Here is a 27,895-nt window from a genome sequence, read left to right on the forward strand (position 1 = left end):
GTTCAAGAACTCGAATCTCCCCATCTTCGAGCTAGGATCGTTTCTCTCTCGATCTTCAAGAGGTAAGAGCCGATCTCTAGTTCTATATGTGTTTTAAGTAAGTTTTATGCAAGTTTTTGGGGTAGAAATGCATGAGTAGGCTTGATGAGTTTTTATGAAAAATCCATGGTTTAATGTGTGTTTATGTGCAATGTGGCTTGCTTGTGTGTTGTAGTTGGGGTTTAAGCTTGTTGGAGGCCCCTAGGAGTTTGTATGCTTGAGTATGATTGTTGTAGAATAGGTTTATGCATGATTGGTTGTGTAGGGGGTTGTTTTGGGCAAGAGGAACCAAGTTTCTGCCCTTTGGCAGAAACCAGGTTCGGCAGCCGAAGGTACTTTCGGCCGCCGAACCAGCGTGGGAGGCAGCTTTAGGCTGCCGAAGCCTGCCCCCGAAAGTTTGAGTTTCGGCTCTGTCCGAGACTTTCGGCCGCCGAAGGTGCCGCCGAACATGCATGAGTTTCGTCTCTGTCTGGGAGTTTCGGCCGCCGAAGGTGCCGCCGAACCTGCCTGACTTTCGGCTCTGGAGGGACTTCCGGCCGCCGAAGGTGCCGCCGAAAGTGCCCTTCCCAGCCTTTTCTTGCATGTTTTCTAGGGATGTTTTGAGGTGTTTTTAGGAAGTTTTTGGGGGTATGTTTAGAGTTATGTTCTTGTTGTTTGGTGCCTCATTTGAGTCCACCTGTGTAGGTTCGGACCCGAGGACCCGAGACCCCCGGTTGTGAGATAGTCTTTCAGAGTCCGTCGTTAAAGCTTCGGTCACCAGGTGAGTGGGATTATTCCCTAAGTTTTTAAGTAATGAATGAATGAACAAATGAATGAATCTGATAGCATACTCATGCATCATTAATGCCATGTGATGTTCAGGATGTTTGCATTAGAAATTCACGAATATGTTGCATTGCATAATTTGATGTTGATGTGGATGGTTATTGGGTGATCCATAGTCCTCTAATGTTATGTTATGATGATATGTTATGGAAGACCAGTGAGGCCCATTCTACGCCCCTGGCACTATGTAAGAGAAAGACCAGCGAGGCCCATTCTACGCCCCTGGCACTTTGGAATGTTATGATATGTATGTTATGTAAGAGAAAGACCAGCGAGGCCCATTCTACGCCCCTGGCACTTGGAGATGTGAGGACTAATGGTGACAATACCATCCTTTATGTGATTAAATGTGATGTGTTGCATTTCATGAAAGCATGTGAAGTAAAAGTTAAGTTATTCAATGTTAATAATAAAATGAATAATAATATACCTAAAAAGTGTGGAACTAAATCAAATGATAATAATAATAAAATTAAGAATAAAATACCAAAAAAGGGAGGAATTAATATCATGTTTTTACTTTTTACTCACTGGGCTTTTTAGCTCACCCCTCTCCCCTAACCCCAGTCTTGCAGGTACTGTGTAGATAGAGAAGTCAGCAAGAGTAAGAGAAGTCTCTGTAATAGCATAGAAGTGGACATGGTTTATTCATAATGTAAAAGTATGTTATGTAATGTAATGTAAGTTATATAGTGTGCTTGACTAGAGTCTGTTGTAATCCCTTGAATACATGAGATAAATGTTTTATGATGTTTATGTAACCCAAGCCTGATATATGTTATGTACCCCATTGGAGTATTTGTTGAGAACTCCAATGAGGGGTTTATGTTATGGTTATGCTTGCACAGGCTAGGCTGGGTAAAGAAATGTTTAAATGAAAGAAAAGTTTTAATTTTTATGTATGTTTTGGTTCATGTATGGGATTGAACAGGTTCACAGGATGTATGTTTGGCTTGCTACGGGTTCCGGCGGCCTTAAGCCGACCTGAATCCTAGCGCCGGTAGCGGTCCGGTTTTCGGGTCGTTACAAAATGGTATCAGAGCCCTAGGTTCATATGGTCGGACCTAGAGTGTCGGGCTCATAGATGTTATAGAAAGGTCAAGCACAATAGGAAATCATGTCCACTAGGATAGGATGTAGAGTCCTGTCTAGAATGCAAGTATGTATGCCATGAGATATGCTATGATTATGATGTGTATATGATGTGGGTTCATGTGTTTCCACATGAACCATCTGATGCTAATGTTTTGTTATCTGTGCTGTTTTTCAGTAAACAGAATGCGAGGAACTCGTCGATCAGCTAGATTGACTAGAGTACCACCGGAGGATGAGGGCACGAGCGCCCGTCCTCCAGCATTGCCAAGGGCAATGTCAAGCAGGTCCAACAGAGACAGAACAGTGAGGGACCCTAGAAGGTCCTTGGATCTGGGTAGAAGCAGATCAGTAAGGGGTACAGTTCAGGAAAGAATGTCAGTTGATGGAGAAGAAGAGATGGATGTGGAGCAGAGGAGGGACGGTAACCTTGGTGTAAACATGCCAGAAGAGGGCATGGGTGAGTCTCAGGGAGGCACTCAGGCCTCGGGGTTTGTTCTACCACCCCAGTACCCACCTTTTTCACCATACCCCGGGTATTCGATGGGAAGTACATCGGATTACCCCAGTTTTAATCATTACCCTTCTCACATGCCATACCCACCTTTCTACCCACAGTATCCACAGTACCCTATGTACCCACCTCCATCCTTCCATCCAGGCACGGCAAACCCTATCCCAGGGGATGTCGCACCACCACCACCAGCAGAACCCACAGTTCCAGAAACCCAAAGACCTCAACCTACCTCATCTAGAGGGAGCAAGGCCAAGATGACCGACTACATGAAGTTGGGTGCTCCCCAGTTTGATACAGGTGATGATCCGTTTGTGTACCTGGAGAAGGTCAAAACAATTACAGATGAGATAGGTGCTGATGACAGCAGAGCCATTCAGATGGCTGGTTTCACCCTGAAATGCAAAAAGGCCCGTGAATGGTTCAAGGGCTATGTGAAACCGAGGGTGGACAATCTTTCATGGGAGGAGTTCGCGACTGAGTTCGCAGGTTGGGCTTTCCCTGACAGTTCAAGGGAGTTGAAGATGATTGAGTTTGAACAGCTGAAACAGACAGATGAGATGGGTGTCGATGAGTACACCGATAGATTCTTAGAGTTGTTGCCGTTTGCTGGGCAACATCTGGACACAGATTCGAAGAAGTCGAGGAGGTATACCATGAGGCTCAATTCCAGGTATTCCTCTTTGATTCAGTCAGCCGATAGAGAAAGTTTCCATGCCATTATAGACATGGCCAGGAGAATGGAGGCTAGTGCCGTAATAGAGGGAAAAGTTAAACAGTCAGTGGCACAACCTTCTGGTTCTAAGACCCCAGGTGGGGGAAGGATAGATCCTTCATCCTTGAGTTCAGCTAGTAAGAAGTGGAGCAGTACCACTAAGAAACCAAAGAAGAATAAGTTCTGGAGCAAGATCAAATCAGGTCTGGGACTAGGAAGTGGCTCAAGCTCTGGTGCTGATAATGCAGTGTGTGCACGGTGTGGTAAGCTACACAGAGGGGTATGCCGTTTTGGGACAACAGCCTGCTACAGGTGTGGGCAGGAGGGACACATGTCCATGGAGTGTCCTAGAGCAGTTCCTATGGCACGGCCCCAGCAGACTACTTCGGGTAGTGTGGCACAGCCAGCAGCTTCAGCCGCGACACAGGCCAGTGGCAGAGGCCGAGGGAGAGGGTCAGCCTCTTCTTCATCAGCTTACAGAGGGGAAGGTCCGTCAGCTCCAGCACGGATCTTCACTATGACACAGCAGGAGGCAAACGCATCCAACACCGTGGTGTCAGGTAATATCATCATTGGTTGTTCAGATGCTTATGCCTTAATGGACCCGGGTGCATCCCATTCTTTTGTTTCTCCGAGAGCGGTCGAGAGGTTGGGTTTGATGGTCTCTGGGTTAGAGTGTCCCCTATGGGTTAGTGGACCCAAGTGTGACCCGTCAGTGGCGGAGTCAGTCTGCCAGTACAGTCCAGTTTTCATAGAGGGAAGATGCCTATCCGCCGACCTTGTGGTTCTAGACTTGACAGATTTTGACGTCATTCTAGGGATGGATTGGCTATCTACCCATGGTGCTACCTTGGATTGCAGAGACAAGGTAGTTAAGTTCAGATGTCAGGATGGGTCAGAGGTTGTCTTTAGAGGAGACAGGGGGAGTACACCTAGAGGTTTGATATCAGCCCTACAGGCTCGTAGGCTGCTCAGGAGGGGTTGTCAGGGTTATCTAGCTCATGTGAGAGAGCTAGACAGAGATGTCAGAGAGCCCGCCTCAGTGCCTGTGGTTAGAGAGTTCTTAGATGTCTTCCCAGACGAACTGCCAGGTTTACCGCCTCCTAGGGAGATAGAGTTCGAGATAGAATTGATGCCAGGAACCAGACCGATCTCTATCCCTCCCTACAGGATGGCGCCAGCAGAGCTGAAAGAGCTTAAAGAACAGTTGCAGGAGCTGGTAGATAAGGGTTTCATCCGACCGAGTACCTCACCCTGGGGTGCTCCAGTGTTGTTCGTGAAAAAGAAGGATGGATCCCTTAGACTTTGTATCGACTACAGACAGTTGAACAAGGTCACTACCAAGAACAAGTACCCGTTGCCTAGGATCGATGATCTATTCGACCAGCTAGCAGGAGCAGGTTGTTTCTCCAAAATAGATCTGAGATCTGGGTATCATCAGCTGAGGATCAGAGATGAGGACGTGCCGAAGACAGCTTTCAGAACCAGATATGGGCACTATGAGTTCCTAGTGATGCCGTTCGGGTTAACAAACGCCCCTGCAGCATTCATGGATCTCATGAACAGAGTATTTAGCCAATACCTGGATCACTTCGTTATTGTCTTCATAGATGATATCTTAGTGTATTCCAGGAATGCAGAAGAGCATGCCCATCATCTGCGGTTGGTCTTGCAGACTTTGAGGGAACATGGCTTGTATGCCAAGTTCTCTAAATGTGAATTCTGGCTGAGGAGCATTTCGTTCTTGGGGCATGTAGTGTCAGAGAATGGTATTGAGGTGGACCCCAAGAAGACAGAAACTGTGGCTAACTGGCCTAGACCCACTTCAGTGACAGAGATTAGAAGTTTCTTGGGTTTGGCTGGTTACTACAGGAGGTTCGTTCAGGACTTCTCAAAGATAGCAGCTCCTCTGACCAGGTTAACCAGGAAGAATCAGAAATTTCTGTGGACCGACCAGTGCGAAGAGAGTTTTGAAGAACTTAAGAAGAGGTTGACTTCAGCACCAGTTTTAGCTCTGCCATCTGGTGATGAGGGCTTTACAGTCTTTTGTGATGCGTCCCGTGTGGGACTGGGTTGTGTACTGATGCAGAATGAGAGGGTGATTGCTTATGCTTCTAGGCAGCTGAAGAAGCATGAGTTGAATTACCCCACACATGACCTTGAGATGGCAGCAGTAATCTTTGCACTCAAGATGTGGAGGCACTACCTCTATGGGGTAAAATGTGAGATCTTTACAGATCATAAGAGCCTGCAGCACATCCTGAGTCAAAGAGATTTGAATTTGAGACAGAGAAGATGGGTAGAACTGCTCAGTGACTACGATTGCAAAATCCAGTATCATCCGGGTAAGGCTAATGTAGTAGCTGATGCCTTAAGCCGGAAATCACTCGGCAGTCTATCCCACATCACGGCAGAACGAAGACCAGTAGTAAAGGAGTTCTACAAGCTCATCGAAGAAGGGCTACAGTTAGAGTTGTCGGGTACAGGTGCCTTGTTGGCTCAGATGAAAGTGACACCCGTGTTCCTTGAGCAAGTTGCTCAGAAACAGCATGAGGACCCCGAGTTAGTGAAGATTGCCAGGACTGTTCAGTCAGGCAATGATAGTGAGTTCAGATTCGACAGTAAAGGGATCCTCCGCTATGGGAGTCGATTATGTGTACCAGACGACATAGGGCTAAAAGGAGACATTATGAGAGAGGCTCATAATGCAAGATACAGCATTCACCCCGGAGCCACCAAGATGTATCAAGATTTGAAAAAGGTTTATTGGTGGCCAGCAATGAAGAAAGAAGTGGCACAGTTCGTGTCAGCCTGCGAAGTGTGTCAGAGGGTGAAGCTGGAACATCAGAAGCCAGCTGGAATGCTTAACCCGCTACCTATTCCAGAATGGAAATGGGAAAATATAGCTATGGACTTCGTAGTAGGGTTACCAGCGGCGTCCAACAGAGTGGACTCCATATGGGTGATTGTGGACAGACTCACCAAATCTGCTCACTTCATTCCTGTCAGGAGTGGCTATTCTGTGGACAAGTTGGCGCAGGTGTATGTGGACGAGATCGTCAGGCTGCATGGGGTTCCCGTTTCGATAGTGTCAGATAGAGGGCCCCAGTTCACCTCCAGGTTTTGGCGGAGTCTGCAGAATGCCATGGGTACTAGGTTGGATTTCAGTACTGCCTTCCACCCCCAGACTGATGGACAGTCAGAAAGGACCATCCAGACTATCGAGGATATGCTCAGAATGTGTGTGCTGGACTTTGGCGGTTCTTGGAGGCAGCATCTACCTTTGGTGGAGTTTGCCTACAATAACAGCCATCATGCTAGCATCGGGATGGCTCCATATGAAGCTTTGTACGGAAGGAAGTGCAGATCACCTGTTTGCTGGGAGGAAGTTGGAGAGAAGGCCTTGGCAGGGCCTGAGCTAGTAGAGATTACCAGCAGGGTGGTACCCATAATCAGAGAAAGAATCAAGACTGCTGCAAGCAGGCAGAAGAGTTATACAGACTACCGCAGAAGGCAGTTAGAGTTTCAGGAGGGGGATCTGGTATTGCTCAAGGTGTCTCCAATGAAGGGAGTGGTTCGCTTCGGGAAGAAAGGTAAACTAGCCCCACGATACATCGGACCCTTTGAAATCTTGCAAAAGATTGGGAATGTGTCGTACAAGCTAGATTTACCTGCTTCAATGGCAAGAATCCATCCGGTCTTCCATGTTTCGATGTTGAGGAAGTTTGTGTCAGATCCGAGCAAGGTTCTTAGTGAGCCTGATGTGGAGGTCCAAGAGGATCTCACCTATGTTGAACAGCCAGTACGGATCATAGACACGCAGATCAGAAAGTTAAGAAACAAGGAAATCCCGATGGTGAAAGTCCTGTGGAACCACCACAACTTGGAAGAGTGCACTTGGGAGACACGGGAGTCTATGCTCCAGCAGTACCCTCAGCTCTTTTAAGGTTAGATCCCTATGTGTTGATGTGCTTAGTATGTATGTTATATGTTTGCCATGTTATGTGTTGTTTGGTGAACATTCGGGGACGAATGTTCTTAAGGGGGGAAGAATGTAATACCCGGCTAGACTCCGGTATCGGAATTCCTACCGTCCGGTGGAATCTCGGATGTCGGAAACCTCTAGAAGGGTAAAACCATGTTTTATGAAATGTTTTTAATGTATTTTATGTTTTAAACAAAAAGGAAATTGAGTTTTTGAATGAAAAAGACCAAAGGAGGCTTTGCCAGGTTCGGCCGCCGAAAGTGAGGTTCGGCCGCCGAACATGGTGGGGTTTTGGGAGCGCTTTAGGCCTCCGAAAGCCTTGTTTGAAAGACTCAAGGTTCGGCCGCCGAACCTCATGTTCGGCCGCCGAACATGCATGAGATGTGGGGGCACGTTAGGCCGCCGAAAGGTGACAGAACCTGCCCTATAAGAGACCCCGTGACCGAAACAGGCGAGGTTTTCTCTCCCATTTCGGCCGACGGTAAGCTTTAGCCCTCCTATGATCATTTTAAGTGTTTTCCCTCAAATCCTTTAGATCTTAACAAGTTACATCTTGTTTTTGAAGAGTTTTAAAGTTTAAGCAAGTTTTGGAGCTTTGAGGTTCAAGAACTCGAATCTCCCCATCTTCGAGCTAGGATCGTTTCTCTCTCGATCTTCAAGAGGTAAGAGCCGATCTCTAGTTCTATATGTGTTTTAAGTAAGTTTTATGCAAGTTTTTGGGGTAGAAATGCATGAGTAGGCTTGATGAGTTTTTATGAAAAATCCATGGTTTAATGTGTGTTTATGTGCAATGTGGCTTGCTTGTGTGTTGTAGTTGGGGTTTAAGCTTGTTGGAGGCCCCTAGGAGTTTGTATGCTTGAGTATGATTGTTGTAGAATAGGTTTATGCATGATTGGTTGTGTAGGGGGTTGTTTTGGGCAAGAGGAACCAAGTTTCTGCCCTTTGGCAGAAACCAGGTTCGGCAGCCGAAGGTACTTTCGGCCGCCGAACCAGCGTGGGAGGCAGCTTTAGGCTGCCGAAGCCTGCCCCCGAAAGTTTGAGTTTCGGCTCTGTCCGAGACTTTCGGCCGCCGAAGGTGCCGCCGAACATGCATGAGTTTCGTCTCTGTCTGGGAGTTTCGGCCGCCGAAGGTGCCGCCGAACCTGCCTGACTTTCGGCTCTGGAGGGACTTCCGGCCGCCGAAGGTGCCGCCGAAAGTGCCCTTCCCAGCCTTTTCTTGCATGTTTTCTAGGGATGTTTTGAGGTGTTTTTAGGAAGTTTTTGGGGGTATGTTTAGAGTTATGTTCTTGTTGTTTGGTGCCTCATTTGAGTCCACCTGTGTAGGTTCGGACCCGAGGACCCGAGACCCCCGGTTGTGAGATAGTCTTTCAGAGTCCGTCGTTAAAGCTTCGGTCACCAGGTGAGTGGGATTATTCCCTAAGTTTTTAAGTAATGAATGAATGAACAAATGAATGAATCTGATAGCATACTCATGCATCATTAATGCCATGTGATGTTCAGGATGTTTGCATTAGAAATTCACGAATATGTTGCATTGCATAATTTGATGTTGATGTGGATGGTTATTGGGTGATCCATAGTCCTCTAATGTTATGTTATGATGATATGTTATGGAAGACCAGTGAGGCCCATTCTACGCCCCTGGCACTATGTAAGAGAAAGACCAGCGAGGCCCATTCTACGCCCCTGGCACTTTGGAATGTTATGATATGTATGTTATGTAAGAGAAAGACCAGCGAGGCCCATTCTACGCCCCTGGCACTTGGAGATGTGAGGACTAATGGTGACAATACCATCCTTTATGTGATTAAATGTGATGTGTTGCATTTCATGAAAGCATGTGAAGTAAAAGTTAAGTTATTCAATGTTAATAATAAAATGAATAATAATATACCTAAAAAGTGTGGAACTAAATCAAATGATAATAATAATAAAATTAAGAATAAAATACCAAAAAAGGGAGGAATTAATATCATGTTTTTACTTTTTACTCACTGGGCTTTTTAGCTCACCCCTCTCCCCTAACCCCAGTCTTGCAGGTACTGTGTAGATAGAGAAGTCAGCAAGAGTAAGAGAAGTCTCTGTAATAGCATAGAAGTGGACATGGTTTATTCATAATGTAAAAGTATGTTATGTAATGTAATGTAAGTTATATAGTGTGCTTGACTAGAGTCTGTTGTAATCCCTTGAATACATGAGATAAATGTTTTATGATGTTTATGTAACCCAAGCCTGATATATGTTATGTACCCCATTGGAGTATTTGTTGAGAACTCCAATGAGGGGTTTATGTTATGGTTATGCTTGCACAGGCTAGGCTGGGTAAAGAAATGTTTAAATGAAAGAAAAGTTTTAATTTTTATGTATGTTTTGGTTCATGTATGGGATTGAACAGGTTCACAGGATGTATGTTTGGCTTGCTACGGGTTCCGGCGGCCTTAAGCCGACCTGAATCCTAGCGCCGGTAGCGGTCCGGTTTTCGGGTCGTTACAGATACCTTCCAGCTGACCTGGTGGTTCTAGAGTTGACAGATTTTGATGTCATTCTAGGGATGGACTGGTTATCTACGTATGATGCTACCCTGAACTGTAGAGACAAGGTAGTCAGTGTCAGAGACCAGGATGGGTCAGAGTGTGTCTTCAAAGGAGACAGGAGAGGGACACCTAGGGGTTTGATATCAGCCCTCCAGGCTCATAGGATGTTAAGGAAGGGGTGTCAGGGGTTCCTAGCTTATGTGAGAGAGCTAGACAGTCAGGTTAGGGAACCATCCTCAGTACCAGTTGTTAGAGACTTCCCAGATTTGTTTCCTGAAGAGCTTCCAGGACTGCCACCGGATAGGGAAATAGAGTTCGAGATTGAGTTGATGCCCAATGCCAGACCGATCTCTATTCCTCCCTACAGGATGGCACCAGCAGAGTTGCGAGAGTTGAAAGAGCAGTTACAGGATTTGGTAGCTAAGGGTTTCATCCGCCCGAGTACCTCACCCTGGGGTGCTCCAGTATTATTTGTCAGAAAGAAGGATGGACCTCTTAGACTTTGTGTCGACTATAGACAGTTGAACAAAGTCACTATCAAAAACAAGTATCCTTTACCCAGGATCGATGATCTATTCGACCAGCTGGCAGGAGCAGGTTGTTTTTCGAAAATAGATCTGAGATCCGGATACCACCAGTTGAAGATCAGGGAAGGAGATGTGTCCAAGACTGCTTTCAGAACCAGATATGGGCATTATGAGTTCCTTGTGATGCCGTTCGGGTTGACTAACGCCCCTGCAGCATTCATGGATCTCATGAACAGGGTTTTCAGGGAGTACTTGGATCGTTTTGTGATCGTCTTTATTGATGATATCTTGGTGTACTCCAGGAATGCAGAGGACCATGCCCAGCATCTGCGGCTCGTGCTGCAAACCTTGAGAGAGCATGGCTTGTATGCCAAGTTCTCCAAGTGTGAGTTCTGGTTAAGGAGCATTTCCTTTTTGGGACATGTTGTATCAGAGGACGGTATATCAGTAGATCCCAAAAAGGTAGAGGCAGTAGCCAACTGGCCTACACCCACTACAGTGACAGAAATCAAGAGTTTTCTGGGTTTGGCAGGCTACTATCGTAGATTTGTTCAGGACTTCTCGAAGATAGCTGCTCCTATGACCAGACTGACCAGAAAGAATCAGAAGTTTGTGTGGTCAGAGGAATGTGAGGAAAGTTTTGCAGAGTTGAAGAGACGGTTAACTTCAGCACCGGTGTTAGCACTGCCGATCAGTGATGAAGATTTCACAGTGTTCTGTGATGCATCCCGAGTGGGATTAGGTTGTGTGTTGATGCAGAATGATAGAGTGATAGCTTATGCTTCTAGACAACTGAAGAAGCACGAGCTGAACTATCCGACACACGATCTTGAGATGGCAGCTGTTATCTTTGCACTTAAGATGTGGAGGCATTACCTCTATGGGGTAAAGTGTGAGATCTATACGGATCATAAGAGCCTGCAGCACATCTTAAGTCAGAGAGAGTTAAACTTGAGGCAGAGACGGTGGGTAGAATTGCTCAGTGATTATGATTGCAAGATCCAGTATCATCCAGGCAAGGCGAATGTTGTAGCTGATGCCTTAAGCCGAAAGTCACTTGGCAGTTTATCCCACATTGCAGTAGAGAGAAGACCGGTGGTGAAGGATTTCTACAAGCTCGTGGAAGAAGGGTTACAGTTGCAGTTATCTGGTACCGGTGTTTTGCTCGCACAGATGAAAGTGACACCAGTGTTTCTAGAGCAAGTGGCTCTGAAACAGCACGAAGACCCCGAGTTAGTGAAGATTGCCAGGACTGTTCAGTCGGGCAACAGTACAGAGTTCAGATTTGATAGTGAGGGGCTTCTTCGGCACGGTAAGAGGTTATGTGTACCAGATGATAGCAGTTTAAAGGAAGACATTATGAGGGAAGCTCATAATGCGAGGTATAGCATTCACCCGGGAGCCACCAAAATGTATCAAGATCTGAGAAGGGTGTATTGGTGGCCAGCAATGAAGCGAGAAGTGGCACAGTTCGTGTCAGCCTGCGAGACATGTCAAAGGGTGAAGCTAGAGCACCAGAAGCCGGCTGGAATGCTTAACCCACTGCCGATTCCAGAATGGAAATGGGAGAACATAGCGATGGATTTTGTAGTGGAGTTACCGGCGACGTCTAACAGATTAGACTCCATATGGGTGATTGTGGATAGACTCACTAAATCTGCTCACTTCATTCCAGTCAGGAGTAACTACTCTGTGGACAAATTGGCGCAGGTGTATGTCGACGAGATAGTAAGGGTGCATGGAGTTCCAGTGTCGATAGTATCAGATCGAGGACCTCAGTTCACCTCCAGGTTTTGGCGGAGTCTGCAAAATGAAATGGGCACAAGATTGGATTTCAGCACTGCTTTCCATCCACAGACAGACGGTCAGTCAGAGAGGACCATCCAGACCATTGAAGATATGCTGAGAATGTGTGTGTTAGACTTTGGCGGTTCTTGGAGGCAGCATCTACCTCTGGTGGAGTTTGCCTACAACAACAGCCATCATGCTAGCATAGGGATGGCTCCTTATGAAGCTTGTATGGAAGGAAGTGCCGAACACCTGTTTGCTGGGAAGAGGTAGGAGAGAAAACGCTTGCAGGGCCAGAGTTAGTTGAGATAACCAGCAAGTTAGTGCCTATCATCAGAGAGAGGATCAGAACAGCTGTAAGCAGACAGAAAAGTTATGCAGACATCCGTAGGAAGCAGATAGAGTTCCAGGAGGGGGATATGGTATTGCTTAAAGTGTCTCCGATGAAGGGAGTGGTTCGGTTTGGAAAGAAGGGTAAACTGGCCCCACGGTACATTGGTCCCTTTGAGATCTTGCAGAAGATCGGACCTGTATCGTATAAGCTAGATTTACCAGCTTCTATGGAACGAATTCACCCGGTATTCCATGTTTCTATGTTGAGAAAATTTGTGTCAGATCCAGAAAAGGTTCTTAGTGAACCTGAGGTGGAAATCTTAAGTGATCTCACCTATGTAGAGCAGCCAGTGCGGATCCTTGACACCCAGATCAGAAAGCTGAGAAACAAGGAGATACCAATGGTGAAAGTTTTGTGGAACCACCACAACCTAGAAGAGTGCACTTGGGAGACTCGGGAGTCCATGCTCCAGCAATACCCGTATCTGTTTTAAGGTTAGTTTTTTTCCCTGTTCTATGTGTTTCTGTTGTGTTAGGGACATTCGGGGACGAATGTTCTTAAGGGGGGGAGAATGTAATACCCGGCTCGAGTCCGGCATCGGAATTCCTGTAGTCCGGTGGAATCTCGGGTGTCGGAACCCTCGAGAAGGGTAATACATATGTTTTTTTAAGGTATTTTCACTGGTTTTCATGGTTTGAAGGGTTAAAAGACTTGAGTTTTGAAAGAAAAGCAACAAGGGAGAAATGCAAAGGTTCGGCCGCCGAAGGTCACTTTCGGCCGCCGAACATTGCATGGTTGCGGCTTCACGTTCGGCTGCCGAAGGTGGTCTGGCCAGCCACCTATAAAAGGGCCAAGGGTCGGTGGAAGGAGGTTATTTCTCCTCCACTTGCAGCCAGAGGTGAGTTTCAGCCTCTCCTACGTTGACTTTCATGTTTTCCATGATTTTCATCAAATCTTTCAAGAGTTTTAAGAGTTTTGGTGATTTATGAAGGTTTTGAGCAAAAGAACCAAGTTTTGAAGCTTGGAGCTTTGGAAGAGCTTTTCTTCATATCTCCACGTTAGGATCCTTCATCCTCAAGTTGTGTAAGAGGTAAGTGAAGATCCTGAGCTTCTTTGATGGTTTTGAAAGGTTTTATGAAGTTTGTATGGGTAGTATGCATGTTTAGGTTTAGGTGAGGTTTTTGGTGATTTGTGGTGTTCCAGCATGATTAAGTGGTGTGTGTTATGTTTGTTTGGGGTTTTAGGATAGTTTTAGACCCCTTTGTGCATATATATGTGTATATGCTAGTTGGGAGTAGTTGATGTGCATGTTGGTAGGTTTTTGGGCAAAGTTTGCATGAAACAGAGCAGGGTTCTGCCCTTCGGGCAAAACCAGGTTCGGCCGCCGAAGGAAGGTTCGGCCGCCGAACCCTTTGTGGAGGCAGTTCGGCTGCCAAAGGTTGCCCCCGAAAGCTAGGCTTTCGGTTTAGAAAGGGACTTTCGGCCGCCGAAAGAGGGAGTTCGGCCGCCGAAAGTGTGTGAGTTTCGTCTCTGGACGAGACCTTCGGCCGCCGAAGGTGCCGCCGAACATGCATGAGTTTCGTCTCTGGAGTGGGGTTTCGGCCGCCGAACCTGCCGCCGAAAGTGCCCTGTCCAGCTTTCTTTTGCATGTTTTATGTGATGGTTTGAGGATTGTTTAGAGGGGTTTTGGGGAGTTTCTTAGAGATGTTCTTGAGTGAGTTTAGTCCCTCATTTGAGTCCACCTGTGTAGGTACGGACCAGAGGAATCAGGGACATCAGCAGTGAGTCCAGAGTCAGAACCTGCAGAGTCAGTTCAGAGATAACCAGGTGAGTGGAAGTTAACTTAATGTTTTAATATGAGAACTGAATATTTTATCATGCTTCATGCATCATGAATATGCTATAGGGTGAGTGCATTAGTGTACACAAAGATGATGCATTGCATTTATCCTTGTACTTGGCACTGCTCCTTGTACATTGCTTATGTGAGACGGCACGGACTTCGTGAGGATTCATTAGCCCTCAGAGGAAAGACCTGGAACAGCCCTACGGGGACCAGGCACATATATGAAGACCTGGAACAGCCCTACGGGGACCAGGCACATGGTACTTAGGTACCCCAGATGATATAGAGGGAGTTTTGATCCGTCCGGCCGAGGTGATGTGCTTATGTGTTGCATTCCATGAGAGCATGTTTTATCACCTGTATTTGCCTATTCTACTCACTGGGCTATTGTAGCTCATCCCTCTCCCCTAATTTCAGTTGTGCAGGTTCAGAGGTCAGAGAGAACTCAGCAGGGTACAGGAAGAGTACAGAGCTGTGTAATAGCTAGTGTGGACATGTCAATGTATAGAGATAATGTATATGTACAGTGTGTAGAATGATGCTTGACTATAAGAATTGTAATCCCTTTGTGGAGTCACATGATCAGTTTATGTATGTTTTTTTATTGTTGTATGTTTATGAGCAAAACCAGGCTTAACATTATGAGTGTGATCCGCCTAGAGCCATGAGGGGCGCTAGTAGGGATGAGTAGAGCACAGAGAGAGTGCATGCACAGGTTAAGCCTTGGAATAAAGAAAAGTTTTATGTTTTTACAGCCAATGTATGATCATGTATGGGATTTCACAGGTATACAGACAGGATAGCAGGCTTACTACGGGTCCCGGCGACCTTAAGTCGATCTGGATCCTAGTGCCGGTGGCAGTTCGGTTTCCGGGCTGTTACACACCTGGTAGGGAGATAGAGTTTGAAATCGAATTGCTACCTGATACCAGACCTATCTCTATTCCTCCCTACAGGATGGCGCCAGAAGAGTTAAAGGAGTTGAAAGAGCAGTTGCAGGATTTGGTAGATAAGGGTTTCATCCGCCCTAGTACCTCACCTTGGGGTGCTCCAGTGCTCTTTGTCAGAAAGAAGGATGGATCCCTCAGACTTTATATCGACTACAGACAGTTGAACAAGGTCACTACCAAGAATAGGTATCCTTTACCTAGGATTGATGATCTATTCGACCAGCTAGCTGGAGCAGGTTGTTTCTCTAAAATAGATCTGAGATCCGGGTATCATCAGTTGAGAGTCAGAGAGGCAGATGTGCCAAAGACAGCTTTCAGGACCAGATATGGGCATTATGAGTTCTTAGTGATGCCGTTCGGATTGACTAACGCCCCTGCAGGATTCATGGATCTCATGAACAGAGTTTTTAGTGAGTTTCTGGATCACTTTGTCATTGTTTTTATTGATGATATCTTAGTGTATTCCAGAGATGCAGAGGAGCATGCCCAGCATCTGAGGATAGTTTTGCAAACACTGAGAGAGCATGGTTTGTATGCCAAGTTCTCGAAGTGTGAGTTTTGGTTGAGGAGCATTTCCTTCTTGGGACACGTGGTATCAGCAGAGGGTATTGAAGTAGACCCCAAGAAGATAGAGGCTGTAGCTAACTGGCCCAGACCTACTACAGTGACTGAGATTAAAAGCTTTTTGGGACTGGCAGGTTACTACAGGAGGTTCGTTCAGGACTTCTCCAAGATAGCAGCTCCTATGACCAAACTGACTCAGAAGAACCAGAAGTTTGTCTGGTCAGACCAGTGCGAGGAGAGCTTTGAGGAGCTCAAGAGGAGATTGACAACAGCACCAGTGTTAGCTCTGCCTGTTAGTCATGAGGATTTCACAGTGTTCTGTGATGCATCTCGAGTGGGATTGGGTTGTGTTTTGATACAGACTGATAGGGTGATTGCTTATGCTTCTAGATAGTTGAAGAAGCACAAGTTGAATTACCCTACCCATGACCTTGAGATGACAGCAGTTGTCTTTGCACTCAAGATGTGGCGGCATTACCTCTACGGGGTTAAATGCGAGATCTTCACTGATCATAAGAGTTTACAGTACATCTTGAGCTAGAGAGAGCTGAATTTGAGGCAGAGAAGATGGATAGAATTGCTCAGTGATTATGATTGTAAGATCCAGTATCATCCGGGTAAGGCGAATGTTGTGGCAGACGCCCTAAGCCGGAAGTCACTAGGCAGTTTATCCCATATAGCAGCAGAGCGGAGACCAATCGTGATGGAGCTTTACAAGCTCTTAGAAGAGGGGTTACAGCTAGAGTTGTCTGGTACAGGTGCGTTGATAGCACAGATGAGAGTGACACCTGTGTTTCTGGAGCAGATAGCGCAGAAATAGCACGAGGACCCAGAGTTGATGAAAATTGCCAGGACTGTTCAGTCAGGCAACAGTGCAGAGTTCAGATTTGACAGCAAAGGGATCCTTCGCTATAGGAGTCGACTTTGTGTACTAGATAGTAGCAGTGTGAAGGAAGATATTATGAGGGAAGCTCATAATGCGCGGTATAGTGTTCACCCAGGAGCCACCAAGATGTATCAGGATCTGAAAAGGGTCTATTGGTGGCCAGCCATAAAGAAAGAAGTGGCGCAGTTCGTGACAGCCTGTGAGGTTTGTCAAAGGGTGAAGATAGAACATCAGAAGCTGGCTGGAATGCTTAACCCACTGCCGATTCCAAAGTGGAAATGGGAGAACATAGCCATGGATTTTGTAGTGGGCTTACCAGCAGTGGCCAACAGGATAGACTCCATATGGGTGATTGTGGACAGACTCACGAAATCTGCTCATTTTCTTCCAGTTCGGAGTAATTCTTCTGTGGATAAATTAGCACAGGTATATCTGGATGAGATAGTGAGATTACATGGAGTTCCAGTGTCTATAGTCTCAGACAGAGGACCTCAGTTTACCTCCCGCTTTTGGCGGAATCTGCAGAGTGCGATGGGCACGAGACTAGATTTTAGCACTGCTTTCCACCCACAGACTGATGGACAGTCAGAGAGGACCATCCAGACCATAGAGGATATGCTTCGACTGTGTGTGTTAGACTTTGGCGGTTCTTGGAGGCAGCATCTACCTTTGGTGGAGTTTGCCTACAATAACAGCCATCATGCTAGCATAGGGATGGCTCCTTATGAAGCTTTGTATGGGAGGAAGTGCAGATCCCCTGTTTGCTGGGAAGAAATAGGAGAGAAGGGTCTTGCAGGACCAGAGTTAGTAGAGATTACCAGTAGAGTGGTGCCCATGATCAGAGAGAGAATCAGAACAGCTCAGAGCAGACAGAAAAGTTATGCAGACGTTCGCAGAAAGCAATTAGAGTTTCAGGAGGGTAATCCGGTATTGCTGAAGGTGTCTCCAATAAAAGGAGTGGTTCATTTTGGAAGAAAAGGTAAGTTAGCCCCACGATACATTGGACCCTTTGAGATTTTGCAGAGGATCGGAAATGTGTCGTATAAGTTGGATTTACCTGCTTCTATGGAAAGAATTCACCCGGTATTTCATGTTTCTATGCTACGGCAGTTTGTGTCAGATCCGAATCAGGTTCTGAGTGAGCCTGATGTGGAGATTCTAGGGGATCTCACTTATATAGAGCAGCCAGTACGGATTCTGGACACACAGATCAGACAGCTAAGGAACAAAGAGATCCCAATGGTGAAAGTCCTGTGGAACCACCATAATCTCGAAGAATGTACTTGGGAGACGCGGGAGTCGATGCTCCAGCAGTATCCATATCTGTTTTGAGGTTCGTTTTTCTCCTTTTATGTGGTTACTTGTTTGTTTGTTTTAGGAATATTCGAGGATGAATGGTCTTAAGGGGGGAGAATGTAATACCCGGCTGGAGTCCGACATCGGAATTCTACTTTTCGGTGGAGTCCGGGATGTCGGAAGTCTCGAGAAGGGTTAGATTTATGGTTTTCTAAAATGTTTTGATATGTTCATAGTTTTAAAGCATAAGGAACGAAGTTTGTGAGTGAAATGAACCAAGGCAGAAAAGCCAGGTTCGGCCGCCGAAGTTGAGGTTCGGCAGCCGAACATGCATGGCTTTCGGTTTCACGTGTGGCCGCCGAAGGTGGTCTGGCCAGCCACCTATAAAAGGCCCTCAGTCAGTTGAAAGGATAAGGCACGCCGATTCCTTTCGATTTCTGAGGTGAGACTCTGTCCTTCTTGAGTATTTTACATGTTTTTATCCAATCTTGCAAAGGTTTGATTAGTTTTTATGTTCTTTTGAAGGTTTTAAGCTAAAAACTCAAAGTTGTGTATTTTGGAGAGTTTGAAGGAGAGTTGCTCCAAAACTCCACGTTAGGATTGTTCATCTTCTTGGTTTCAAGAGGTAAGTGAAGATCCTGAGCTTGTTTTTATGTTTTCTGAAGGTTTTATGAGGTTTTGGGGGAGAGTTGCATGAATAGGGTTATTTTTGAGGTTTTGATGATTTTGTGAGTAACGCTTGGTTATGTGTTGTGTGTGTTGTGTGTTTGGGGTTTTAAGGCAGTTTTTGACCCCTTTGAACATATACATGAGTGTATGCAAGTTGAGGGATTGAGGTGTTTGAGTTGGAGAGAGTTTTGGTGCTTTTGGCGAGAGGCAGAGCAAGTTTCTGCCTTACGGATGAACTTAGGTTCGGCCGCCGAAGGTACATTCGGCCGCCGAACCCATGAGGAGGTGGCTTCGGCTGCCCAAGCTTGCCCCCGAGCTTTTGGACTTTCGGCTCTGGAGGGGAGTTCGGCCGCCGAAGGTGCCGCCGAAGGTTAGAGACTTTCGTCTCTGGAGTACCTTTCAGCCTCCAAAACTTGCCCCCGAAAGGGTTCGGTTGCCGAAAATAGGTGTCCTGTCCAGCCTTCTTTTGCATGCTTTGCATGGATGTTTGAGTGAGTTTAAGGGAATTCTTGGGGAGTTTAATAGAGTTGTTCATAAGCTAGTTGGTCCTTCATTTGAGTCTATCTGTATAGGTACAGACCAGAGGAACCAGAGAGAGCAGCAGTGAGTACTGCTCCAGAGTTTTCAGAGCCTGCAGAGTCAGTCCAGCTAGCCAGAGGTGAGTGGAACTAAACTTAATGTTTTTAATTGAGAAATAAACTGCTTTTAGCATAATTCATGCATCATGAGTATACAGTAGGTTGTTTGCATTAGTATTCACGAATATGTTGCATTGCATAGTTATTTGTTGATGTGGGTGAATGCTGAATGATCCTATAGTCTCTGAGAGAAGTCCAGGAGCCTTTGACTACGCCCTGGCAGGTATAAAAAAGTCCAGGAGCCTTTGACTACGCCTTGGCAGGTTTATAGTAAAGTCCAGGAGCCTTTGACTACGCCCTAGCAATGGTAAGTACAGAGGTGTTATAAACACATATATATATATATATATAACAGGAAGACCAGGTGCTCGATTCTACGCCCTGGCACGGCAGAGTTACCGGGACTATGTGGTGACAGGTTACCCTTGATGTGGATTGTCTGTGGTTTGATGCATTCCATCAGAGCATGTGTTAATGACTATTTTACTGTTCTACTCACTGGGCTATAGGGCTCATCCCACTCCCTTAACCCCAGTTTTGCAGGTTCAGTGTACAGTGTACAGAAGGGATCCACAGAGTACAGAAAGAGTAAAGAGATTTGTCATAGCTTAGAGTGGACATGTAATAGTAAAGAGATGTAATAGTTGTGTATAAAGTTAGAAATGTGCTTGACTTAGTGATGTTTGTGTTGTAAATCTTTTGTTATGTACATGATCTGATCTGTATATCTTTATGTTTTACAAAGTATGTGAAAAACCAGGTTTAACAGGTATGAGTTAACCCATCTAGAGTAAGCTCTAGTCAGGGGTACAGAGTACAGAGTACAGAGATAGTGCATGCACAGATTAAGCCTTGATCCAGAGAAAAGAGTTTTTATTTTCACAGAAAATGTATGATCATGTATGAGATTTACAGGTACACAGAGAGTATAGTAGGCTTGCTACGGGTTCTGGCGGCCTTAAGCCGACCTGAATCCTAGTGCCGGTGACGGTCCATTTTGGGGTCGTTACACTTTTAAATTGAGAAATTAAATGTTTTATCATGTTTCATGCATTATGATTATGCAATAGGATGATTGCATTAGATTTCACGAAAATGTTGCATCGCATTCTCTGTTGTTGATGTGGGTGAATGTTGGATGACCCAATTTGTCCCTGAGGAAAGACCAGGACCTCATTCTACGGCCTGGCACGGAAATGAAAGACCAGGACCCCATTATACGGCCTAACACGGATATGGAACTTGAAGACCAGGTGCCCAGAGGAGGCCCTGGGGCAATGGTAAGTAATGTATGACATGACAGGAAGACCAGGACCCCATGCTACGGCCTGGCACGAAATGATGCTGGGACTATTTGGTGACAAGTTCACCTAACCCTTGATGTGAATTGTCTGAGTTATGATGCATTTCATATGAGCATGTTTGTTAACATGTTTTTATGGTTCTACTCACTGGGCTTGTTAGCTCACCCCTCTCCCTTGACCCCCAGGTTTGCAGGTACAGGATAGAGTAGGAGGTCGGAAAGAGTAAAGTCTTAGTCATGTTATAGCTCGTAGTGGACATGATGGATATTGTAATGTAAAGTTGAGTTATGTAATGTAATGATGATATTGAGGTCTAGAAGTGTGCTTGACCATAATATGTTGTAAATCCCTTTTTAGATACATGATCTTAAATGTTTATGGATGACTATGTTTAACCAAACTTAATGCATGATTATGTCACCCCATTGGAGCATCGATGAGGACTCTAAGGTGGGGTTAATGTTAATATCTATGTTAATGCATGCATAGGTTGAGTTTGGTTCATGAATGAAAAAGAAAAGTTCAATTTTTTTATGTATGTTGTTGATCATGTATGGGATTAATCAGGTTCACAGGTTGCATGTTAGGCTTGCTACGGGTCCCGGCGGCCTTAAGCCGATCTGGATCCTAGCGCCGGTAGCGGTTCGATTTTCGGGTCGTTACAATGTATTTTTTTTTATTTCCATAGAATTTTTTAACATAACAATGTAATTCATAATGTTGCCAGAATTTTCTGATCATTAGTAATTTTCGTCTTAGATATATATGTGTGATATTGCTGCATTGAACTGCAATTAGTTAGAAAGTTGAATACTTATCGTTTCTATTGAAATTAATAATTTCGTAATAATTTAATTTATTTAATTTTTTCTATTTAATTTATTTTTTTCTAACTTGGTTTCATTTAAAAAAATTAAAATTATAAATAATTTTTTAAAAATTTATTTGATCTTTTTCTCATAAAATAAATAATTAAAAATAATTCAACATTAAATTGGATCGAAGAACTCTATGTATATATATATATATATATATATATATATCATTCACTATACGATCTCTTATTAATAGTACAATGTTGTACAAAGAATTACAAGAGAATGCATTCCCAGCTTGTATCTCAAACCCACTAATAAGAAATTAAAACAAAAAGTGAGAACAGTCAAACACTCAGAACTCAAACAAAAACAGAGACAAAAGAAAATGAAACATTACAAAACATCAACCCAATATAGAGACAGAGATTAATATATCAACATTTTTCTTTTTAAAGTAGAGGAAATTTTAAAATTTTAAAATTTTAAAATTTCCACCATAAGCGCAGCTCTAAGCTAAATAAGTTTTTCATTCATTCATTTGTTATTTGAATAAGAAGAACACTTAACACAAGTTATTTAATAGTTTTGAACTAGCAATCATGTATAGCAGTTCTCATAAAGGCAGCTAAGATTAAACTCCTATCCTCTGGCCTGTGCATTTAAGCCTAGCTACCCTCTGGACTAATTCATGATTGGAAACAGTCAATGTGTTCCACTGTCAAAGGAAATGCAGAAAATATTTGATACTAATACGGAATCATAATAAATATTTGTTTAGCATGGAACTAATTAGAGATCTTGCTCATATGATTCGTGAACATCCTGTTTGATGATCAATTCCTTGAAGAATTTAGAACACAACTGACAGAAGACCAAAATGGCAGCCGAAATGGAGATTTTGATTGGATTTTTACCAGTTTTAAGGAATAAACAATAACTTACAGTAGCAAGAATGAACTGACCAAAGGCACAGACAAGTCCAACAATGTCTGCGAAGGAACCAACAGGAAGGCTGCTTCGAGATGGATAATAGAACCAGGGTATTGTGTTCCATCTCCAAACACCTCCTTCCTTCCGAACGTTATAGAAGAGTTCGCATATGCAAATCAACACTGATAGAAAAGACATTCCTGCACATATTGGCAGAAAAAGAGAGCTGTGCTGCGATGATATTTGGTCGAAAACTATCAACGTAAGCTCAAGAATGAAGTTGGCAATGGCAAACACCCAATCCAAAACCTTAAAAAGAAGAAGCAACTACCACTGTTAGGGTAAAAAAACTATAATTAAAAGCAAAAAGATTATTAATTTATCTGGATTTGAAGTTTTAACCTTGTGTTTTTTGCTTCTTCTATCGGAATTGTTACTGTTGCAGCTATAGAAATTAGTTTCCGTGGAAGGAGATTCAACATTAAAGTGGGTGTCCTCCCCAGAGCTACAATCTGTCCCTGGAGCTAGATTATTTGATGGATACACGTCTGATGATTGAGCACTCGGTGGAAGTTCCAGTAATGACTGGAAACTCGATGACTCAATACTCGATTCAGGAGGTGGCGGTAACTCAGGTCTCCATAGCCGCCGTCGACCTGGCAGTAACTGAAGCCACCGAAAAGATAGAATTTTCAAGAAAATTAGAAGAGAGAAACCATATGGGGTTTCAGGCGAGCGTACAGAATTAGATCCGCTCGCAATATTTAGCCTTTTGGAGGACGAAAGGTTGTTTGAATTAATAGGAAGTTCTTCTTCATCCAAACTACTGCAACCTGGAGTTAGATTACTGAGATTTCTGTCGTCCATCATTTTTCAGATTCACATATATCTGAAACAAGGTAAATCTAGAACTCAAAACTGCCATCGGATTAAGATTTTACCATCTCTGGGAAACTTCCTTTCGAGCAGTTTCCTCGTATTAGAGAAGAAGGTGAAGAGTTGCTGCTTCTTTGATCTCACGCAGCCAAGGTTTACTTGTCAAAGTTCAACACAACCACAGGGACTTGCCTTCAAAACCCAATCTGCCAGAAGGCGCTTTCGACGAAACAGAATAAATATGCGAGTGTCCGTAAGGGAGTTTGACAATTTGGAGTTCTGAGAATCATATATAGAACGAGAAAAATATTGTTTTTGCCTCTACATGGTAGATTTTATTTTTATTTTTATTTTTTTTCCTCGCCAGCAGCGTCTAGGCAATGGAGACGAAGATGCTGATCATGTTTTTGGCTACATTAACTACAAGCATTAATGTCTCAACTATATACTACTCTCTCGCATTATTTAACAGGAAAATTATTATAGAGTCTCTGAATTTTATTGGAACTGAAGAAAACTCGACAATTCTCAGACAGTTAATGTATCGAAGGATTTTGTTACTAATTACAAGCTAAATATTTTATTTTTAATGGAAATAAAAGTTTTTGGTTCTCGTATGTAATTTTTTTCTAATTTTTTACATTTTGATATTGTTTCTCGGTGAATAAACAAGAATTGGGATGAAACCTTTTGTTAACATTGAAGAGTCATATGTATGTTTCTATAGTTAATTTTTCTTTAAATTTTATTCATTCGATTGTTTCGGAAGAAAATATTCAATGGAGATTTACTAGTTATTATGAGTTTCTAGAATCGCAACGACGACGTCAGTTTTGGAACTTTATTCGAGTTTTATTTCGTAGAAACTCTCTTCTTTAACTTTGTTCGGGAGATTTTAATGATTTATACTCGAGAAATGAGAAAGAATGAGAAATATCTTTACCAAATTATTTTATGCAAGAGTTTAGACACTTAAAGAGTATTTTTGCTAAATTATCTTATATAGGGATTTGATTTTGAATAATCATAAATCTTTCTTAGACTCTAGAAATGATATTTCTGTTACATGGGTTCGTCGTAATACTACTCTAACTGCTCATATTTGGCTAGAGAATTTATTAAGTATAATCGTCTCTCTGTTTGAGATGATATCCCGCTTTGTTTGATGTAATTTTATTAATATAATCACTAGTTTTACTTTAAAACAAGAGTTTCTAAATTTTAACGAAATTAATTATTTAATTTTTATAATTATAAATTCTAATTAAAATGTATCTTTTAATTTTAAAATATAGCTATTAAGTTCTTCTATTAAAAACTATTATTATTTGTATTAATATTTTTATGAAATGTCTGAAATATCCATTATCCCTCCCTCCCCATTCCTCTCTATAGAACTTTCATTTTATCATTTCACAATTGTTCTTCCAAGTTTTTTCCGAAGCAATCCAAACACAATATTCCATCCAACAAAAGATTCTTAAAATCAACAAAATCTGTAAATAATTAACGAATTTCCAATTGTAAAATATACCCGTCAACATAATCTAAATATAAAGAATCTAATTGGTCATATTTAATTCTTAGTACAGAACACAGAAGAATAATCTAAATTTAGAAACAATCCTTACTTGCACTCAGTACCTTACACATTGCCAATCACTGCTCGTTATGATGCGACAATGTTGTGATGCCGATGAGTTGTCCCTTATACTATCAAGATTTATAATGTTGATAAAAATATAAGGTGTGTGAGTGATGAGAACTTGCGACTATCAACTAAACTATGAATTAATGAAGGTGATATTGCGATGATCGATAAAAACCAGCGACTGTCAACTAAGAGTGAGAAGGTAAGGAGACGATCTATCAACTGAGAGTAAGAAGTGAGGGAGAGTCCTAGTATAATACAGGGGAAAATAAACGTACAAAGAATATAAGAGAGGAGACGGTGCGTCAATGGTGGAGGGTATGGCCAAGGAGGCGATAACTTGTTGAGGATTTTGATGGCAAGATAAAATTTCAGTAATTTGTTAGGATTCAAGAAGGTGAATGGCATGGTGGAGATCCTTAGCAATGGAGGTAAGGGAGCTCAAAGAGAAGGCCGCAGAGGAAAACGAAATGGAGGAGAAAGATGGGGAGAGAAAAAGAGAGAGGTTTAAATTTTTGGTAAAGGAATCTGATTAAAAGTAATTTTCTAATTTCTTAGATGATTTTATTAGTAGATTAATAAAATATTTAATAGAAATATTTGATAGTTGTATTTTAAAATTATGAGAGAATTTATAATTATGAGAATTAAGTAATTAATTTCATTAAAATTAATTAACTTCCAACAAGAACAAATGAACATATAAATGAAATGCCTGAAATTCCACCGAGTTTTGTCATGATCTCAAAGGTATTTACACGCCCCGTGACCTGCAAACAGAAGCAAAGAAGATCAATTTCATTTTTCATAACTAATATTGTGTATATACATTGATCATTCCACCAATCAATGCCTAGTTTCACTTACTTGGGTTGGCAGTGGTGAGGACGCCAGTTTGAGAGAAATCACAGTTGAAAGCATTCTGGCCTTGGCTCTGATAGAAGGAGTTCATAACAAATGATGCATGAGACCTGACATTGTTTGGATCAAAGCAGACTCCACCAGCTTGGATGGGCTTGCAGTCTACACCTTGGCTGCAAACGTAGTCTATGTTTCCTTGCAATTGTTGATCATTAGCTTCTGGTTTTGGCACGCACCATTTCTTCCCTGGGGCTGGTTTTGGTGAAGGTTTTGGATTTGCTGGATTGTTCTGAGTAACAATTTAAAGAAAAAAATTAATATAACAGTATCTGGAAAATGTAAAGGAAAGTTGAAATCGGAGCATTAGCATACCTTCTGATTACGCAAGATCCCAACATCGTAAACAGGGCTAAAATCCGGCCTGAACAAACCCCAATTCCTCTCAGCAGAGGTTCCAGGTTTCAGATTCTCGTTAAACAACGCAAAAATATACGTCTCGAACCTCCGGTTCGGCATCAGTGGTGTCCCTTTCCCCGAAGTGACATGCTTAATCAAATTCCCATTATACGTAATCGCATTCTCCACCGTACACGCCGGCTGATCCGGGTCACCGGCAGACGGCCAACCTGTCTCGGCCACCAGAATATCTACATCAGGATAGCCCATAGCTTTAAGCGCTGAATAAACCGCATCCATCATCGCATCAAACATGTTAGAATATGTGATGCCGGTGAATCTGTCATGGATCCCACGGTTTGGCTGGAAAAGAATGTATTTTGCCACTTTTGGAGCGTAACTGAAATAAGGATATGGATTAACCATGAGAGGCGATTTGGTTTCACGTAGAAACGCGAGCATGGGTGCAAATATTGATTTCTGATAGCCAGGCCTGATCCGAGCAGCACTCGGTGGCACAGAATTGTGAAGAATTCCGAGGGTGTGAGGTGTTGAGACCTTCACATCGTTGATCCCAGCAACAACAAGAGCATGATGCAGAGCTTTCATGCAAGGAACAAGATGAGCAATCCAATCCTGCACTGCAGACATTAAGATTTCATTCCCAACAGCAATTCGATTAATCTTTGTCCTGGGATAATACGGTTTAATATTGTCAGCAACCCAACGTCGGGCAGCACGTTCGTCAGAAAGCGCCGGAATATCACCATTACCGACCGTGACTGTGACGGAAATATTTGTGTTGGCAAAAGCTCGAAGAACGTCAGGATTGGTGTCAAAGATTTTGATGCTGTCTATAATTGTTTGTGTTTTGAGGAAGTTGGCCACCTGGGAAGGCGGTGGCAGGTTGTTTCCTAGAGTCCCATAGTTTACTCCGATGGCTAAGGTGGTAGTGGAGAAGCGGAGGAGAGTGGATAAGAGGAGGAGGGCGGTTGTGAGAGTAGTGGTGGTCATCTTTGTGACATGAAAGAAGTGGGGATCGGAAGATATAAATAGAAATTCCTTAGTGGACAGCTAATTTTGATGGGAAAATGAAAGAAAAAAAAGAAATATTGAAACCAATCAGATAAATTAGGTGAAAAAAAATTAATTGAAACTGAAACTAAAAGCTTTAATTTTGTCTACCAAGAGAGAAAGGTATAAAATATACAGAAACCAGCTGGTTGGAGTCGAATGTTTTGACTTTTTACCATTTTGGAATACCACAAATTTAGCTTATTCATGGTTTGCTTTGACTGTTCTGCGATTAAAATTGCAATTCATAAAATAATTTATTTATTTAAAAATTTTATAGTTATTTAATTAAGTGCGTAAGAATTTCTCCACGAAAATCAAATTTTGATGGGGACGTGTACAAGATGTACACGGAACGATTCCGGCGAAAGGGGTGGAAAGAAAAATGGTGGTATTCCGTGTTCGCGTCTAGAGGAGATACGTGGCGGGTGGAGATCGTTTCTGTAGACAAAACGGTGACGAATTTGAAGCCCTCCATGTGACGTAAAGCTATGGAGATCTAGTAATAGTTTTGATTTGTCCGATGCACGTGCCTATATTTGAATTGGTAAAGTGTGAACACGACCACCTCAACTTGGACTAGACTCCAGATGTTTTATCTCTTTTTCTTTTATTATATAGCTTTATGGCATAAATACAAACGCGTAAAGCCGACGCGGAATCTGCAGATGGGTGGCGATTTAACCGATTTTTTTATTTTTTTGTCATTTGATCGTAATAATTAGCAACGCGTCTCGTTTAGTTATTGATTTATTCCATTAATCTCCTCAATCAACGTTAATT

At 43.2% G+C, this 27,895-nt stretch overlaps 2 protein-coding genes across 3 annotated transcripts; both read right to left on the bottom strand.

The window, feature by feature from the left end:
* Nucleotides 1–21,564: 21,564 nt before the first annotated feature.
* On the bottom strand, nucleotides 21,565–25,271 carry LOC110618895. Of its 2 annotated transcripts, XM_021762170.2 has the most exons (3): nucleotides 22,657–25,271; nucleotides 22,267–22,563; nucleotides 21,565–21,635 (listed from the first exon to the last, which is right to left on the bottom strand). In XM_021762170.2, the coding sequence occupies exons 1-3, from the start codon at nucleotides 23,122–23,124 to the stop codon at nucleotides 21,627–21,629; spliced, it is 774 nt and encodes a 257-aa protein (XP_021617862.1). In that variant the 5' UTR covers nucleotides 23,125–25,271; the 3' UTR covers nucleotides 21,565–21,626. The 2 variants fall into 2 exon arrangements, with proteins under 2 accessions (XP_021617862.1, XP_021617861.1); XM_021762169.2 differs by lacking the exon at nucleotides 21,565–21,635 and having other exon boundaries at nucleotides 21,697–22,563.
* A 152-nt stretch (nucleotides 25,272–25,423) lies between these two features.
* LOC110618505 (glucan endo-1,3-beta-glucosidase) lies at nucleotides 25,424–27,092 on the bottom strand. The gene is made up of 3 exons (XM_021761647.2): nucleotides 26,015–27,092; nucleotides 25,649–25,931; nucleotides 25,424–25,551 (listed from the first exon to the last, which is right to left on the bottom strand). The coding sequence occupies exons 1-3, from the start codon at nucleotides 27,050–27,052 to the stop codon at nucleotides 25,526–25,528; spliced, it is 1,347 nt and encodes a 448-aa protein (XP_021617339.1). The 5' UTR covers nucleotides 27,053–27,092; the 3' UTR covers nucleotides 25,424–25,525.
* Between the last annotated feature and the right edge of the window lie 803 nt (nucleotides 27,093–27,895).

This window comes from Manihot esculenta, chromosome 7, assembly GCF_001659605.2.
Source record: "Manihot esculenta cultivar AM560-2 chromosome 7, M.esculenta_v8, whole genome shotgun sequence".
Lineage (NCBI taxonomy): Eukaryota > Viridiplantae > Streptophyta > Magnoliopsida > Malpighiales > Euphorbiaceae > Manihot > Manihot esculenta.